The 19,367-nt window shown below is 40.6% G+C and overlaps 1 protein-coding gene across 1 annotated transcript in view; it reads left to right on the forward strand.

Moving 5' to 3' along the window:
• Positions 1-20: 20 nt before the first annotated feature.
• Positions 21-19,367, forward strand: part of JPH1 (junctophilin 1) — a 76,847-nt gene continuing 57,500 nt past the window's right edge. The window contains exons 1-2 of the mRNA XM_004679790.2: positions 21-587; positions 6,637-7,396. Coding sequence (XP_004679847.1) covers positions 209-587; positions 6,637-7,396 — 1,139 coding nt within the window. The 5' untranslated portion in view covers positions 21-208. The remainder of the gene's footprint in view (positions 588-6,636; positions 7,397-19,367) is intronic.

Below are 19,367 nucleotides of genomic sequence, written 5' to 3' on the forward strand. Positions count from 1 at the left end.
GCGGCGGCGGTGGCGGAGGAGGCAGCAGCGGCTAAAGAAGAGGGGAGGACGGAGGCGGCGTCGGACTGGAGCCGAGCGGCTGCACTAGCAGCCCGGGGCGCTGTCGTGAGCTCGCCGGCTGGGCCCCCACCCCAGAGCTACACCCTGCCGTGCCCAGCCCTGCCCGCGTCGGTGCCCCCGCGGGGAGCGCGCCGAGGCTGCCCCCCGAATGACGGGCGGAAGGTTCGACTTCGACGATGGCGGCACCTACTGCGGCGGCTGGGAGGAGGGCAAGGCGCACGGGCATGGCATCTGCACGGGGCCCAAGGGCCAGGGCGAGTACTCGGGTTCCTGGTCGCACGGCTTCGAGGTGGTCGGAGGTTACACCTGGCCCAGCGGCAACACCTACCAGGGCTACTGGGCGCAGGGCAAGCGGCACGGGCTGGGGGTGGAAACGAAGGGCAAGTGGATGTACCGGGGGGAGTGGTCACATGGTTTCAAGGGGCGCTACGGGGTCCGGCAGAGCCTGTGCACCCCCGCACGCTACGAGGGTACCTGGAGTAACGGGCTGCAGGACGGGTACGGCGTGGAGACCTACGGGGACGGAGGTGAGCGGCGTCGCAGGCGGCTCGGCTGCTCGGAGAGAGTGCGGTGGGCTTTGCACAGGCTGCGGGAAATCGGGGAGGACTCGCGGCACACGTGTCCGGAAACCCGCCAAAACACCTGGGAAGATTCCCACCCACCTGCCGCGCCGGCCCTCCCCCAAAAGGGTGCGCTAGGAGGCGACTGGTGTGCCAGGGTTTGATCTGACCCTGTTCTTGGAGCAGGCGGTGTGTCCACACCCGCGGGAGCTAGGCGTGAATGTACCTGGCGGGCGCCAGCGCCTCACTGCCACCAGGAGGGAGCGCCGCCTGGGAGGGTTGGGCTGGAGAGAGGACGATGTCACTTGAGCCCATCACATTAAGTTCCTGATCCTTCCTCCAGGCCGGGTTTGAAATTGCCACTTCTGTAGTTAGACTAACGCCCTGCGCTGGTGAGGCTGGCAGTGGGTGCTTGACCGCTCCGGGATTGGTTTCACATAGAATCGTATTTCGCTTCTGGTCCTCTAGTCACCTAAAGATAGAAGCCAGAACCCCATAACTAGGATGCTGGGGAATTGTACCTTATTTGGGATTCATTTGAAAACATCGTGGTTATAGAAGAGGAGAGACCACCTCATGGAGGTGGGATCCAGAGGTTATGGGATTTACCTTAATAGTTTTCATTTGGTTCCGTAAATCATTGCTTTTCTATCAAAAGAATGGTAGTCTTTCTCGACCCGGAGGTCTGGTCAAATCATTAGGAAAACGTTTGAGAAGTAAATTGTACTTTTAAAAAATACAATTGAATTGATAGTATATTTTATAGTTAAGTTAGCAGCTACTTTTGTTTCTGAGAATGACAGAACTGATTACTGATTTGCACCAAGATGTATGAGCTAATGAGTTTGCTAGCTACGAGCAAAATCCCCTTTATTTTAATACTTAACAGTATTTGCAAGAGAAAATATATGTGCAGAGTTCCTTTATTTGTTTTAATTTAGAAAAAAGTATATATAATGGAAACAGGTGTCAAAACTTGATGAATTTCCTTGTGAACAGCTAAAAAAGATGAATGGCTTATGCATTGGCAAAATACATTTTCTGATAATCACATTTAATTGAAAAGTGTTTAGGAGGCTATATCACCCTTTGGAATTAGAGATTAAAAGGGTCCAATTAAAAGTTTCTCTAGCCCACTACAAATCCCAGTTATGTCTTTGCTTATATAAAAGCTTATACAATTTGTACACTTCACTTACCCAGAACACTTGAACCGTGTTTCAAATGCAAAACAGCAGAATAGTAGGATTTGCTAAAAGGACATCCTTTCATCCTACAGTATAAACAAAGGATATGGTTCTCATGGATTAAAAGAGGGGAAAAAACTTTCTCTAGTACTTTCATATGGACTGCATGAATCACGAGTTCCACAGTAGTTAATTAGGGCCCTAAATGTTCTGAATAGTCTTAGAGTGCCTTGGTTGACAGCCCTATTAACACGTTAGCTTGTGACTGAATTTTATTATAGGCCCCAGCTTTACAGTATAAGTTCCATATTCAAAAGTGGGGTGCAAAATTAATTTTTTAAATGTGTGCCTTATTTTATAACTTTGGAATGTTCAATATAAGTCTTCTTGAAAGTTACTAGTCACGAAACAATCCATTGGTTTAGAGTATGCATTATACCTAGAATCAAAAAATATATCTAGTACAGTCAAGGTTGTCTATGTATGTGGTATAGAGACTCAGCATTTGTCCAGGATGACTTTAATGAATAATCTGCTTTCCTTTTTAAAACTGCCTTAAAAAAAAAAAAAAAACTTAAAATTTGGCTTCACCATAGGACCTTCATTTTCTTTTTTTAAAGATTTGTTTATGCAAACAGAACTGGGGTACAGGCCAGAGAGGCAGAGGCAGTGAAAGGATTCACCAGAGATGGAGCAGAACAGGCAGGTTGACAAAGTACATTGCTGAGAGGAATAGCCGGCGGGCCAGGAGAGGTCTGCCTCACCATGTTGGTCACCTCCCAGCCTGGGATTCGAACTCATGCTGAAGCAGCTATGGCTAGTTTCACAGTGCTTTGCTTTAATCCATTGCACCCAGGAGTGTCATTTTCTTAAAAAAAAAAAAAATCGAGTATGCTACCAATGGTGGGGGACCTCTTAAAAATAATTGTTGAATGAAACTACTTTGTACTAGCCGATTTTCTGCTTTCTTTCACATGTCTTTCCATTAGCTAGAGCAGCCTTACCTGTAAAGTGGGAATCTTAAGTGAAAGTGTATTGTTATAATTTATATCATACCAGAGTTCTGGACAAAGTAAAAGAATACATCTTTCCTATTCTTTAGGAGTTGTTGTTTAGGAGCCTGACCCTGTATACAGATTTAAGGAAAATCTGTTTCAATGTATTTTGCAGTGACATTAATCGGTTTCAATGTATTTTGCTGGAAGGAAGTAGTAATTCCACATGAGAAGCATCACTTCATTTATTTTATTAGTTACTTGTGTGTAAAGTGTTGCTGACACAGAAATCCATGGAATATTAAGAATAAATTACTACCACACTAGTGAAACCCAAGTCTGGGTACCCAGAATTCTTTGTGCAAATTGCAATCTGCTGCACTTTATTTTACTCACCTGTCATAAAACTATTGAAAATATGTTGGAAGTCACATTGTTTTGTTAGCTATTTGCATACTTGCATCTAAACATTCATAGCATGCAACTAACTTAAGTTTCCCATCATACAGTTTGAATTTGACTGGAGCTCATTCTGAACCACAGAGTTTCCATTAAAATGACTATATCTTGAAAATCAGCTTCCAGGTGAAAACTCGGGCATAATTTAAAAGAAAACCCATAGAAATAATTGATGCAATTGAAATATGTATCTGTATTTAAAGAATCAAGAGGTGCAAATTAGAATTTTATTTGAGTAACAGTGGAAAATACTTGCTTCAGGAAAGGACTGTTTGCTGGGTTCATTGATTAAATAAATTACTTTAGATTTGAAGTGAACTAGCAGTTTAACTGTAAATTGGTTTCTAGGAATTCTTCCATATACAGGAATTTAACAGAATAACAGGAATGTGACCCTGTTCCCTTGTTGAGTTAAGCAAAAACCCAACTTTTTAATTACTGCTGTTGCTTTAAACTGCTTAGATTTTCAAGCAGTTTATTATTAGAGATTACAGTGTAAGGAAACAAGTTGTTCATTTTCTTTCAGTATTAACTGAAAGAAATTTACTATGCGTGCATTATAGAAGTATCAGTATGTATTGATATCAAACAGCCCCTTGGAAATTGTTCTAGCAAATTCTCATTAAGTAGAAAAGTTTAAAGGAGGGCCTTCCTGGTGGCAAAAGGAGTTAAATCTCAGCACTATCAAGTATCAACAGCCACTGCAGCAGGAGTTCAATCCCTGGCCAGGAAGTTAACCTACATGGCACAGCAGATCTCTCCTGACTCATCCACTACTCCCCTCAGCATTGTACTTCGTCAGTCTGCCTATTCTGCTCCCCACTCTCACTGGTGAACCTCTTGCTGTTCCTGCACCTCTCGCCTGTACCCCAGCTCTTGTATACATAAATAAATAAAATAAACATTTAAAAAAGAAAAGGAAGTGATAATAGCATTCTTCATTTATATGACCAAACAAAATATTAAAACTAAGCTGGTTTATATATATATCAATTAGACTATATAATCTTTATCATAGAATTTAAATTTGATTTATATAAAGGAAAAATCAAAATTGAAATTTCCTAATAATTGCCTTCCATGTTAAGGTAGCCATAGTGTTTGGAGGTGGCTAATATTCAGTAGGAAGCTTCTTAACCTGATAATTAGTTTATCCTTTGGGAGTTCTCCTTTTGGGGACAGATTAAAGATTAAAGCTTTCACATCTACACAGAATGTGACATGCACATACCAGACCCTTTGGTATTTGTTACCCTGCTAGTGTATGCTTACGTGGTATTAATATATCAGAATAAACAGAAAGAGAAGGCAGTCTTCAAATTAGTCTAAACTTAATTCTGGAGCCCTCAAAGTTTTCATATGCAAGTGCCACCCATGTTACTAACACTGATATAAAGCCACTACTGCTCAGTATTTAATAATTGTGGGCCACACAATGGCTGTCTGTGTGTGGCAATAGGAAATGAAAACTATAAGGTGTATCTCCATAATTTGAAAGTGAAAGAAGTCTAGATATAGTTGTGATTTTTATAAAATGGTGAATAACTATGAGTAAGTAATACAGAGTAGTTGCAGCTTACTACATGTCTACATTGCTTCCTGGGGAATGCAATAATTTACAACTGCCCTCTAATTAAAGGAAATGGCCTTGATTTTGAAAAGAAAATTCTAAGTCCTCCAACCTTAACATTCAGTTTCTCCTAACATTTTTAAAAGCTACATAGTTTATTTTCTAAGTGTCATTACTAATTTTATAGAAAATTTCACTGAAAACGCTTTATATTGGAGATTATCCTATTCCTGAAAGTGCATAATATTTATTTAAAAAATAATTTGGTGTCAACAGAATTTGAAGGGACACTGTAAAACGCTGCTGAGTTGAATTCTGTACAATTAAAAGTGGAAGCTTTCTCCTGCCCTTATTTTGGCTTTTGTTGCAGTTTTCTACAGCCCCAGGGGGTGTGTTCTTTTTAGCCACCATAGATATTTCCTCTAAGTCATCAAACGTCTACAGACCACTGGACTCAACCCATGAGTCGGGAAAACTGTCCTCGCAGGAGGTAATTCCTGTCCTTTGGATGCTTCTAGTCTGTGATGTGACTGACAATGTGGTGGCAGAGGCTAGGGAAATCTTTGAATTTTGTTTAGTCATATGGGATGAAGATTGACATTTTAACTTAGAAATAAAAATTGCTAAAGCAAATTGACCTTTTTAGCACTCATTTCAGTTTTCAGGTTTTCAAATTGGTCTTAGCCCATTTAAATAATAAACCTAAATGTTAGTTTTCCCTACCCCAAAAAGTTGAAAATGGTAGAAAGAAAAGACTTATTTGTTTTAAGACCCATGTCCCAAGTATTCATTCAGATCACAAATAATTTTAACTTTCTGAGCTTGTTGGAATGTTGTACTGACACAACTAAAAGTCAATTTATGTTTTTCATCAAAGTCTATAAAATCAGAATTTAAAAATTCACAATAGAATTCTCTTCATTTACCTTCCTAAGAGGGGTTTTTGACGTGTTGCTTTCAGGAGAGTAAGATTTGTTTTCTAATCACATCAATGTGACCATATAAAATTTAAAGGAAATTTATCCGATTATTGGAAAATTCAGTACAGTTACATTACAGGAGTTCTTACATGGAGGGAAAGTGTCCCTTAAAAGTTGAGTTGGAGGGCCCTCCCTGGTAGTGGAGCTGGTTAAAGCACAGCGGGTTAAAACACAGCACTAAGAAGCTAAAACCACTTCAGCATGATTTTGATACCCACATGGGAGTTGACCCACCTGGCACGGGCAGACCTCTCCTGACCCACCCGCTGCTCCCCTTAGTGTACTTCCTCGGTCATCCCGTTCTGCTCCCCACTGGTGAATCCTCTCACTGCCCCAGAGCCTCTGACCTGTACCCCGTTCTGTATGCATAAATAAATCTTTTTGCTTTTAAAGATTTGTTTATTTATGCATACAGAAATGCGGTACAGGCAGAGAGGTGCAGGGGCGGTGAGAAGATTCACCGGAGACAGAGCGGGGAGCAGAACAGGCAGATCAACGAAGTACACTGCTGAAGGGAGCAGCAGGTGGGTCAAGAGAGGTCTGCCAGTGCCAGGAGGGTCACTTCCGGGACGGGAATTGTACTCATTCTGAAGTGGCTTTAGCTTCTTAGTGCTGTGCTTTAACCTGCTGCGCCACCAGGGAGGGCCCAAATAAATAAATCTTTAGGGGAAAGAAAAAGTTGACTTGGAGATGTGTGGCTTTTAGCCTGCCTGCTCTGTATGCCAGGTTCTCCCAGTGCCAACCTGGTACTTGCAGGCGATCATTGATCATACCTCTTTTACCACTTAGGCCCCCACTAACGCTTTTTCTTGTGGTCTCTCCAAGGTACCTACCAGGGCCAATGGGCTGGCGGCATGCGACATGGCTACGGCGTGCGCCAGAGCGTGCCCTACGGCATGGCCACTGTGATCCGGTCCCCGCTGCGCACCTCACTGGCCTCGCTGCGCAGTGAGCAGAGCAACGGCAGTGTGCTCCACGATGCAGCTGCTGCAGCAGAAAGCCCAGCGGGTACCCGCGGTGGCTTTGTGCTCAATTTCCACGCAGACGCCGAGCTCCCAGGCAAAAAGAAGGGTGGCCTCTTTCGAAGGGGCTCCCTCCTAGGAAGCATGAAACTTCGCAAGTCTGAATCCAAGTCTTCCATCTCAAGCAAGCGCAGCTCTGTCCGCAGCGATGCGGCCATGAGCAGAATTAGTTCCAGTGATGCCAACTCCACAATCAGCTTCGGCGACATAGATTGTGATTTTTGCCCCGTGGAAGACCATGTTGATGCCACCACCACGGAAACCTATATGGGCGAATGGAAGAACGACAAGCGAAACGGTTTTGGCATTAGCGAGCGCTCCAATGGCATGAAGTATGAAGGCGAGTGGGCAAATAACAAGAGGCATGGATATGGCTGCACTGTGTTTCCTGACGGCTCTAAAGAAGAGGGAAAGTACAAAAATAATATCCTGGTCCGTGGAATAAGGAAGCAACTTATACCCATACGAAATACAAAAACTAGGGAGAAAGTGGACAGAGCAATTGAAGGAGCACAGAGGGCTGCTGCCATGGCGAGAACCAAAGTGGAAATAGCAAATTCAAGGTATGTGAATGCTGGGTGTATGGCTTTGCAGGGTGGTTCAAAACAGATGGTTTAAACCAAATACTAGTGTTCCTCAGTCTGTTGGTGACCTCACCATAGGTCCTACAACTGCCCAATAAAACTGGAAAATGATTAATCCAATAGAATGACAGATGCACTGTTCTGATATCCATCATCAAAAACTGTTCAAGGCGCACTGAAGTCCCCTTCCTATTATAAAATACCTCCTGAATACTTAAAGGAGGCCAGTCAGATCCTGGTGTACATTTTCCTGGGTCCAGAAAGTTACTTTTTTTTTATGTAGTTGAAATGGAGAATACACTGTACTTTGTACTACATAAAGAAAATATCCATCCACATGGAAACAGCCTTTATTCTAATAGTTAAGTTGCAGGTGTGTATAAATTCTCTTAGAAAATTACCCTAATTTATAAAATTCAGATTCTGTTTATTGATGACTTGTAGGTGAAATTGACTTTTGAGAAAGCTACAACCATCTAGATGTGGCTGAAGTGGGAAGTTATATAACAAAATCTACCATGTGTTCACAGCACTCATCTACATGGGAAAGGGAGAGAGAGAGGAAGAATAGTCACTTTCTATGCAGGAAAGATTAGATCACTGGTGTATTAAAGGAAGGGGGTGCAGGGATCTGACATGCACAGATGGGACTGTCATTGTGCCAAGGTGGAAGAAAGTAGAGCAGTAGAAAAGGGCTAGAGTGAGTAGGAGAAAGCAGGTGCATAATAGGCTGAGAAGTGACATGTATGTGGGCACAAGACTGTGCTTGAAGTTTTGCCATTAATAGCTGGTAGATTCAGGAATCCAGAGAGAGGTATGGAGAAATCTGTTGGGAATAGAATTTTGTTAGGGATAAATGTGTGTTAGGAAAGAAAGTAAAAAGGACAGTTACTTTACATGGAAAGTTTTATTTTTAGGCTTAATTTAAGAGGTTCTGATTGGCCAGTTTTGTGCGAGTTGAGACTGTTAATGTAGAGTATTAAAATCTTTTTCCTTCTTCAGTAATATTCTTTTGTAGAAATGAACTTCCTTTTAAAGTCACAAATATGTGTGTGTTCGGGCTTTAATTTCTAGCATTTTTTGCTTGAACCAAAGCAAACTTCTAATATTTGAAATGGTCATGTACCCAAAAAAACCCAGCTATTTGGTATGGTTCATCTTAATACTTCTGGGATATGATTTATGTATGTTTGTAATGATCCTTCTTGATGAGACTGTTTACTTGTGAGTGTCTGAAACACTATTGGAAAATAGAAGTCTTGTTATATTTTAGGCTATATTAAAAGCCTTCCATCTTTATCCTAAACTAATCTTGTTTTAAAGTTAATATGCATTATTAACAGAAACCTTCATGAAATGCCTTTTTGACAAACATCTTTTTATTTTAGATCATACTAGACTCAGATCACAGATCAAGTTGTGCTTCTATATTTTTTAGTTTGCCCACCAACTTCTCTCACTCTCAGCTATCTTCTCAATCAAGTGCTGCTATCTTTTTTTCTTCTTAAGATTTATTTATTTATGCATACAGAATTGGGGTACAGGCAGAGCTGCGAAGGGTAAGAGGATTCAGCAGAAACTTAGTGGGGAGCAGAACTTGCAGATGTACTGAAATACGCTGCTGAGGGTAACAGCTGGCAGACCAGGCGAGGTTTGCCACACCATGTGGGTCACCTTCCTGGCTGTGTATTGAACTCATGTTGCTGTGGTTGTGATGTCTTCACAGTATTGTTCTTTAACCCATTGTGCCACCAGGGAGGACTTGATATTATCTTTTATTAACCTAACTTCTCCTGGGTTCTTTCATTTTATTTTCACCTCATAACACAGTGATATACTATAGGCAATTCAGAAAAGTGGAAAGTAAGCCTTTGCAGGAAGTTATAGTAAATATCTGTGCTTGCTTTAATAATTCACTTTATTATTAAATTGGAGCAATCTCTGTAATGATAGGGAACTCTTTGTGATGCAAATAGGATCTTTGATTAAACTAGAATCAAAACTCTTACCCAAGTCCTAATATTGTTCTGTTTTGTCTCTGTTGAAAGTCTTTTGGGTGTAATATGTAAAATGGAGTACTTGTAATATAGTTTATAATCAAGAAATCTTTGTTTAATAGTTATACTTTTAGCTAGGTAACTTCATAAGGGTTTTACTTAGCAGGTTAAAAAAAATGCCCAATTTGTTATGCAAACTGAAATAAATCAGTCACAGAACAGTAAAGCATAATTTCACATATGAAATATCTCCAAATGGTCAAACTAAAACAGTAAAATTGTGGTTGCCAGGGGTTGGAAGGAGGAGGAAGTTGGAAATTGCTGTTCAACAGGAGTAAAGTTGCTTTTAAGTATAAAATCTAAAAAGCTATATAGTCAGCATTATTATATTATGCACCTAAAAATTTGTGATGGGAATAGAAGTCACATTAAGTGTTCTTACCAAAGTAAAAAGAAAAATATTGTTTGGATGACACAGTAGATAAAAGTATAAATGTTCAATACTTTATTTTCTTACTTTCATCCTTCAGTTCCCTTTCCAGATATTTTGCTTTAATGAATACTTAAGATAAAGCATTCTTCAACTTGATTCTGTAAAAGGTAGCTGTCCTTTGTAATAGCTAATTTAAAGTTCTATATTCTCTTTTAAAAATGTTTACTTTGAGAAGATTCTACTAGGGCTTTGAAAATGGCTGCCTCTGGCGGGGGGGAACGTCTAGCTGTATTATTTTCATAAACCGTAGATCTTTATATAATACCTGACTATCTGTTCACTCATTTCTGTTCCTCTAGCTGGTGTTGTTATTAATGGTTTGTTTCTTTAAATATCAGAAGATGAAGAAAATAAAGTGACACTCTTCCCCTCCTCCTGCCCAGGTAGCAGCAGAGTAAGAATCACTGCCTCACGTTAGCAACAAAGGAAGATGATCAAGTTAATAGTTATTGACCATTTCAGTTTTCCTCCTAAATAGTGTTCATCATCTTCCTATCACTTTTATTTCTTATGATAGAGGTGTTTATTTCTTAAGTCCCAGGAAAATGAATCACCTTTGTACCATCAGCCTTTTATCTAGTAGCAAAGACTTGAGTTAGTTCTGAGGAGGAGTAATTGCATCATCCAGCTTTGTCTCCACAGGGAAATCAGGAGACACGAAACCAGCCATCTTTGCACCAAAGACCCACAAAAACTTGGTAGATTTGTGTGGAGTTTTCCTTTGCTTCTTTGAAGTAAGAGAAGTGATTTTCTCCTGAGTAAATGCACAGTAATTTTTTCCTGAATAAATTTTTGAAGATTTACTGTGGCCCCTGTTTAATTCATATAGATTAAGGATTATGGGGGTTATTAACATCAGATAAAATAACACAACAAATAGATACTGAGTTAAGAGCTATCGATATTTTATTAACTGGTTAGTACTTACAGCTGTAAGTGATACCAATAAATTTTCTTTAGGCTTTTGTTCAAATCCAAAAAGTACTATGTTTATAAGCATAAACAAAATATTTGAGTCGCTTCTTGATCCTGGGAATAAAAATCACCTGGAATTGAGAAAGTATCTTAACCTTGTTTTTTGAGAAATGTTCCAAAGATAGGAGAGCAACTCTGAATATTTCAAGCCTCTCAATTTCAGAGGCAAAGAGATGAGAGTCCTACCCAAGATCACCCCACTCATTCGCTTATTATTTAATTACATTTTTCTTCTGGGGACATTTTTTTTTTTTTACCCCATCGATTCTTTTCTCCAATAATTCCTTAGAAGCGATGTTCAAATTACTGTTCCTTGAAAAATACATATTAAGAAAAAAATTTAAGGTGAAGGCATTTGGTTGAGATAGCAAATATGAAGTGGCTCTTAGAGACCCACACTTCTATACAAATGACTAGGTAATTAGCAAGGGGTATAGACAGAAGAACTTTGTACAGTCTGAGCCTTCGAAGAAATAAGTATGCCAAAGTATGAAAGATACATGTTGAAGAGGATGGGAGCAAACTAGCCTCACACTATGTAAACCCACAGGTATTGGCTCTAGCTTTGTGGCATCAGACAGATTAAAGGAAAGAAAATGAGTGGAATAGGATGGAATGGTTAACAGTATTTATTGGCTGGAGCAGTCCTCTGCCCACCTGTGACCATGCAGGTGCTGCTTTCCACCTGCTCTCTTCCCTCCACAGGGTAGCTGCCTTCTGCCTGCCCATGCCCTGTACCATGCCCGGATTTCTCTTCACTGACCTCCCTCAATAGCGGCCACTTTCCTCAAGGCTGCCCACCTGTGACCATGCCGGCCACTTGCATTTATGGGAGTCTCCACTTGCATTTATGGGACTCTTTTCTGTTCCTTTTCTAATAAACCTTCTAAAATATAAAAACAACAACAGTAACCACTATCGGCTGACCTGCTGGCCAGCCCCCTGGAGGCTCGACTTCAGGTTCTTGGCTGTGCAGCTCCCAGCACCACTATGAAGTGTCTTGCTGGGACTGGCTGGCCAGTAGGGTGGGGATGTGCCTTGCCAGCCTCTCTCCAATTGTTAGTGATTCTTCAGATGGTAGCAGCAGCCCCTAGAGGGCTCCCTGGAGGGAACCTTCTGCTGCCCCCCAGCCCAGCTCTCTTTGCTTGTCTCACTATAGCTGTACAGGAGCATGGAAGCAACCAGATGGATGGTGGGGGGAGGGGCTTAAGCTCAGGTGATCTGGTGTCCAGGTGAGCTTGCTGCATGTTTTCAGAACAACAGGTTGGATTCCGTGTCTGCCAATTTTGAACTAAAATTTTTTAAATGACATATACTTTCCCAATAGGATTTTCGATATTTCTGTACTTTTCTTTACAATGTCTACATAACAGTCTCACAGCACTCCCCTTTTGCCTCCATAACCAACTGATTCAGTCATAGCCTCTTTACTTCAGTTCTGAGGAAAGTCTTTGCTTTCTCTGCCAGGAACACTTAGGGTTTCCCCTGCCAGCCCTGCAGACTCCTCCATCTTTAGCTTTAGACATAAGGTCTCTTCAAAGCAGAATTTTCCTGACCCCACACTGTCCCCTGCCACTGCCACCCCCTCAGTTAAATCCGTCCACTAACCTAAATTGGCATCATGTTTAAGTATGATTGTTTAATGTCTCTTTCTCCAGCTAGGTTGGAAAGCCTGACTCTAAAGGCAGCTTTGCTCTCTTGTACATCCAGCAGCTAGTTTTGCTCAGGGCGCGTTAGTCAACGCTCCAGTAAATATTTATTCAATGAACAAGTGAACTAAATTCTCTCTACTTAGGGTATCAACACTGCCAGTGTTTCTAATTCCATTTTGCTGGACATTTCTAAACAGCTTTAAGGCAGGAAACTTAGCTATAATAATTTAGCATGCTTTAATCTGACAACTGTGAAGGAATTGAAGAAAATGAAAAAATCTGTATTAAGGGCTCTCTTTTTCCTGGTTAAGTCAACATCATCAAGTGTCATGGCCATAGAGTAAAGCGCCGGGTAAGTTAGACTGTTATAATCATCCTTCATAGGTTCTGAGTTGGGCCAGTGATGTATGTGAGTGATTTCCTTAACAAATATGGAAACTCCAGGAAGTTGACTTATACAACTGTGGTAACCCTGACTTATCCTACATCCTTGACATCATCAGAGTACATAATGTCAATATATATGAACTTACTAAAAATCACATTTGCTGAATGTCTAGCTATCCTTATTTCCTTTTGGGGGTTTTCTTCTCTGCCATTTTAGGGAGTTATTTTTCTTAAGATCAAATAATAACATTGAATGAAAGAGCCTCTTACAAGATTACTTGACTTGATTCATACATTACCTGTTCATACTTAAAACCCAAAGTAACTCATGAGTCAGTGGCATATTTATGGATCAAACTAAACTTATTACTACCAATTTTAGGAAAAAGAAAAACCTTAAATCTCTACCAAGTTATAACAAGGGCTAGAATTTGAAATGTCTAAATTCTGTTAAAGATTTTTTTCCTCTTCTGAAAATCTTATACTTTCTCTGGATCTGTATTTTCTGTAATTTTACTGGTCAGATGATGTCTATGAAAACAATTTAAGATGACCTTTTCTATGACTATCTTGTTTCTTCAGGGCTCTGGTTAATTTTCAGTATTAATTTCCTGAGTTTTCAGGAAAGGTGGATTCCTTCTAATGCTTCATACATCGTTTTAATGAAAATTGTTAAGTCAAGCAATTTCAGGGAAAAATCAGCTCAAGTGTAGGAACAGATGTGCAACTAAGGAGAACTTTTAGTTATTTCCACCAGCTGTATCTCCTGCTTGGCCACCTCTCCGTTTGCTGCCTTTTCAACTTGTTACCAACCAGCCCATCTGCAGATATATCTCAAAGGCTGGTTAAAACACTCAGTGGCAAAGGTACAGAAATGTTACTGTGAATAGGGACTGATATTTATCTCTTTCTTCACAGAGGGTTGATACTTGGTTTTGGTTTTGGTTTTCAGAAGAAACATTTTTATTTCCAGGTTTGGCAGATTCCAAAATCTGTGTTTCAGATTTGAAAGTTGTCTGCTTCAGGGGGAAGAAATAAAAAACTTCAACTTCACGTTGACAGTAACTAAGTAAATTGGTAGTTTTTGTTTTCTGTCTATTTTTTCTCCTTCAGCCTGTAAATAGTGTTTAGAATGAGAGAACTGAAATAAGATCCCTGTGAGATAAATCTGGAAAAGTGTAGCAAATTGCCTGGCATCCACTAAACTCTCAACAAAATGTTCCTTCTTCCTTGAGGAGGGTATCTCGGTCCTCTCTTTGAATGGTGTCCTACGGTGTCTGATTCTGCCCAGTGAACTGGTCTAAGGGTTTCCCCTCATTGCTGATAGGTTCAGAAGTCCACATCATACTTTTCTGCCTATTCAATACAAAAGGGTGGTTGAATAGCATGGATGTCACACAGTTTAATTAATGTCTCAGAAAATGTGTTTAGCCTACAAGTCCTACTCCAGAAAGTGAATGTTAATGGAAAACTAAAAAGCCAGACTGAGATAAAGATGGAAGCAGGAAGGGAAGGGGGAATTTGGAATAAGCAACAGCTGGGGATTGATATACCCAGCTTGACCACACGTGTGTAGACAGGAGCGTGTGTCAGAGCTCACCCGTGCCCAGCCATTGTACAGTTAGCAGGCAATTTCATTTTTGAAGACTGAAAAGAAGATAAATAGGAAATGGCATGTGTGTTTATTCTAGACATCCTGGGTTACTATTTTGAAACAGGATAGCATAGTTTAGCTTATATCTTTATATTGCTTAGGTATGTCAGCATTATCCTTTATGTGTACTATAGTTTTTGTATGACACCTAAAAATTTTAAATACATGTTTTTTCTTCTTTACCAAAGAATGCCTACTTCCATCGGGGCGGGGGTGGGGCAGTGCTTTGCTACACCCTACATTCTTCTGCAGGCTGTTTAAAGAAAGAGATGTCTGCCTGTCCAGGGTCCAGGACTTCTCTATGGACTGAGCAGTCAGTGAGAATTCCGTGTGTGGGTGTGCAGGGGAGCAGCTGAACCCAGAAAGATAACCCAGACATCTGCTGTGTTCTGCCCCCATGCAGGGGATTAAGAATGGCTGTCCAGAGGCATAACTGGGGAACACAGAGATCTCCTTCTTCCACTTCAACTCATCAGCCCTGATGATGTACCACCTCTCCACTTAACAGGTTATTACCTGAACATGGGGACATACTGTGTTATGAGAACCTCGTAAAATGTTCTGCGGTTACCTAAAGAGGTTTCTTCAAAAAACTCTCCGCCTTCTCAATTCAGACCCATTCAGAAGCTGTGAGCACCAAACTGGGCATGTGTTAATGATTAACAAGCAGGCTCAAGGCATATACATAGAATGGAGATTAGTTTGAGGCCCGATATTGGTAGGTTCACATAGTTATCAAGCCTTTGAAACCATTAAAAATGTTCTTCTTTAAACACTTACTCAGGTTGGCATGGGTCTTCACTTTGATAAAGCAGGGAGAACATACTGTATATAGTGAATGTAATCAGAGGTAATATTCAATTCTGGAGAGACTTGGTGAAAACTGATGGTGAAGACCAGGGGAAAAAAATTTTCAGAGTGATCATAAGCTAGGTTTTGGGGACATAATGTTGGCCTTGCTTTAACTGTTAAAATCTGATTTTGCTTCAACAGTATAAATTTCAGCTGACCATATTCCATTTAGCTCTGAAATATAACATTTTCCTGATCCTGTAAATATGAATTCAGCAATTTCTGAGTGGCATCTTTTCATTTCTAATGGAAACAAGTCTCCTATTGGTATTGTCTGGGAAGTCAGAGATGTGGTCGCCTTCACCTTCCATCTGTGTGCTCCAAGCCAGTGTTAGCTTTGACCTGAAGGAACTGGCTGGAGGCAAGAGACAGGGTTATGTGTGCAGGAGCGTAGCTGGTAGACATCTCTGACCAGCAGCTGCCAGGCAGCCAGAGCGCCCGGCTCACAACTTTCCATTATGGATTAAGCTGACTCTGCCAATCTCACTTTACTCAAGACACCAAACTGGACGCTTGCAAGGCTAGTGCCTTGCAAATCTTTGAGATGCTTTTCTTATTATAGATGAAATATGAACATTGTGTTTAGGAACAGGATCCAACAAATGCCAAAGGTATTTATGTAAGTCATTCAGCTTTAGTACAGCCACCTCTTGAGAATAAAACCAAATAAGCTTTTAATAATTTGCCCTTCTGTTTTAGTTGGTGTTTCGCATTTATTTGTAAAATATGCTCAACTCAAAATAAGCTGCTTTATCGGAATTTTAATAAAGAGTCAAGATTGCCTCCAAAATTGGACAGTTCTTTGAAGTCATATCTTCTTAGGATTTCCATGTGTGTCAAAAGAAACTTAAATTCAAACCGATTATATTAACTCACTTTCTAGCATTTTTTAAAAACAAGTCAGAGGTTAATTTCATTTTTTTGTTTGTTTTAAAAATTTTTATATAAGGTAAAAATTTTACTTTTTCAAGTCCCTAATTTTCTACATGGGTGTGGGAACTTTTTTTTTTTTTAACTGAGTCTTTCAAAATTTCATACATTTATTTTTGTCCTTAGGGAAAAGGTTTAAGGTATATGTGAGGAGCCTATTACTCAAAACATGGTGAAGGGGTATCCCATAGCAGCCAACAGTTTAGGGTTCAAGAGAACAGAGAGGCATCGTGCAGTAGACTCTCCCACTCTCTGCCAGAGCTCCCAGGGTATGTGCCCACCCTCTGGCTCAGCTCAGGAATCGGGAAAATCAGATGTGGGCTGGAAAGCGGTCACACAGCAATGCAAATGCCCTGAGAGGGCGATCCCTTTAGCGCTGGTCTGTCATCAGCTAACACTGCGGCCTGAATTCACAGAAAAGATATTCAGTTACATGAAAGCCCGTTTTATAAACTTTGGTTTCTATCTCAATGAAATATTAATTTGAATGACTCTTTGCAAATAAACTGATTACATACTCTGTAAATGTAAAATGATGAGTAGGACCCCAACTTATCTTCATCAGACTGGCCACGCTGGATGTTTTATTCCTTGTTGGGAGCTTAGGTACAACCCAGAGGGATCTTAATCGGGGCCTGATTAAGAAAAGATTAATTTTATTTCTTTATTTTTGAGGTAACATCATTTTACAAGACTGATTTAGAGTATAGAATGATATACTTCAGGTATATATTAATACACCACACCCACTACCAAGGCACCCAAAGTCCTCCACCATAGTCCACTGTATCCATCTCCACTCTGCTTCCCCCCTTCCTGTACCCTTCTGGCAGCCTCAATTCTGCAGTCAGATTTCTAGGGTTTGCTCTTGGTTTGGCTTTATCTGACCCTCTTTTTTTCTTTTTCTTTTTTTTTTTTTTTCTGTTTCTGTTTGTCACATGTGATGACACCATCCAGTATTTATTTTTTTCCTTCTAAGTTATTTAAATTGGCATAATCCCCTCCAGTCTCATCCGTGTCTTAGCTTGAGAGAGCCAAAGATGTGAGGATGTTGGAGGAGTGGATAGAAGATAATGATCCATTTTTAAGAAGTTCGGTATGGTTGAGACTGCTAAGTTGTGGGTTAGGAAAAGATGAGCTGAAGTAAGCAGGGTTTTGCTAACCTATAGGGGAGTTCAGACATTGTCTTAAAGACGGGAAAATCTATTCATAGTTTTAAGCAAAAGAACTACATGATCACATTTACAAAGATAACTCTGGTTGCAGGGGGTATAGGATTAGGGAAGAGTTGGGGCAGTAAACTGAAGAAAAATTGTAATCTGCTACCTAGTGATCTGGATAAGAGCATGTGGGGCTGAGCTAAGCACTGACAGAGGGCTGAAAAGAAGTGAAGGTGTGTGTGTGTGGGAGGGAGCTGGGGGGTGCTCCCGAGCAGACTCATAGGCCTGGATGACTTGTTAGACAGGTGCAGTGGGCCTAGAAAAGAAACTGAGTGACTCCTGAGTTTCTGACTTGGCCACCTGGGTAGATGGTGTTATTATTTATTCAACAAGGACCAGAGAATAAGGCACAGGCCTAGGATGGAAAATGAGTCTCGACTTCTGTTTTCTTGAATTTTAAGATGATATTCCAAAAGACAGCAAAGAACACAGGCCTGGAATACAGAAAGATTTGAACCGTACAAATAGAGGAACCAGAATATTTGTGAGCACACCGAGAAAGGAATTCTACCCATGTGTTAATAGATGCAGCTCTTTTTAGGAAGTACAAATAAAGCAATTCTCACATTTAGTGATGGAGAATCTGTTGCCTTTATAACAGTGCCATCCAGGTATCAGGAAATTTGTTCTAGGATTTAAGAAATTATGCTTTTGATGATTTGTGTTCAAGGGCTCCATTGAGCAAGATCTGTTGGCCTGTTTCTTTCTTGGCAAAATACTGGAACTATCACTCTCCTAAATTGTTATGCTAAAAAAAAATCATTTGGCAAACATTTGCTTATTGCCAGCTCTGTCCAAATATGGCACTAAGCCCTGGGAATACAGAGGTGAATAAGAAACAAACCTGTCATTAAGCACAAATACCTTGGTAGCTGGTAGCATCATGTGCAGTGGCACTGGAGATGTGAGGGACCCACCAGGAAGCAATGAGCCCCCTCTTTGAATTTCTCAGATGTCATCTTGCTGGGCTTTTTTGACAGCAGTCCTCCTCCCAGGCCCCCTTCCTTTGCCTAGCCACATTCGTCTCTTGTGATTATGCTCAATGTCTGTAGCAATCAGGTACCAAATTAAAACCTAGCCAATGTTTCTTCAGATAAGTGATTTTATCCCTGATGAGAGGAATGCTGTCAACAGCGCGTACATAAAGTAGATAAGAATTTTATAATGCTCAAGGGAATGTGACCATTGGTTTCTTCTAACAATTAAGTTTTTCAATAATTTTCATTTGAATTAGGTCTTAACCTAACTTTAACTAAAACTATTTCTGTACAGAGTCTACAAGTTAAGGATTTTGGTAGTCACAGGAGCTCATTAGTAGCATTTGAATCAGACATCAAAGTTAGCTATTTTGTGGTACATTCATTTTTGTCATTGTTTCCAGATGTGGAAGCAGTGTGGCCACTGCTAACTGTCCTCCACATCTCTTATGCATTACTGCATGTGTGCCTCCCCCCGGTTTGGTCTGAAAATAACAGTTGGGCTGATACCTTTCAGTTACATGCAGATCCTAATTTGTTGTTGTTGTTGTTTTTTAAAGATTTATTTGTTCATACAGAACTGGGGTACAGGCCAGAGGCTTCACCAGGACAGAGTGGGGAGCAGAACAGGCAGATCTACGAAGTACACTGCTGAGGAGAGGTCTGCCTCACCATGTGGTCACCTCCGGGGCAGGCGGGAATCGAACTCATGCGGAAGTGGCTTTCGCTTCTTAGTGCAGTGCTTTAACCCACTGCGCCACCAGGGAGGGCCATTAAGATTTATTTATTTATGCATACAGAACTGGGGTACAG

The sequence above is a fragment of the Condylura cristata genome, unplaced genomic scaffold, assembly GCF_000260355.1.
Source record: "Condylura cristata isolate star-nosed mole 26May11 unplaced genomic scaffold, ConCri1.0 scaffold00009, whole genome shotgun sequence".
Lineage (NCBI taxonomy): Eukaryota > Metazoa > Chordata > Mammalia > Eulipotyphla > Talpidae > Condylura > Condylura cristata.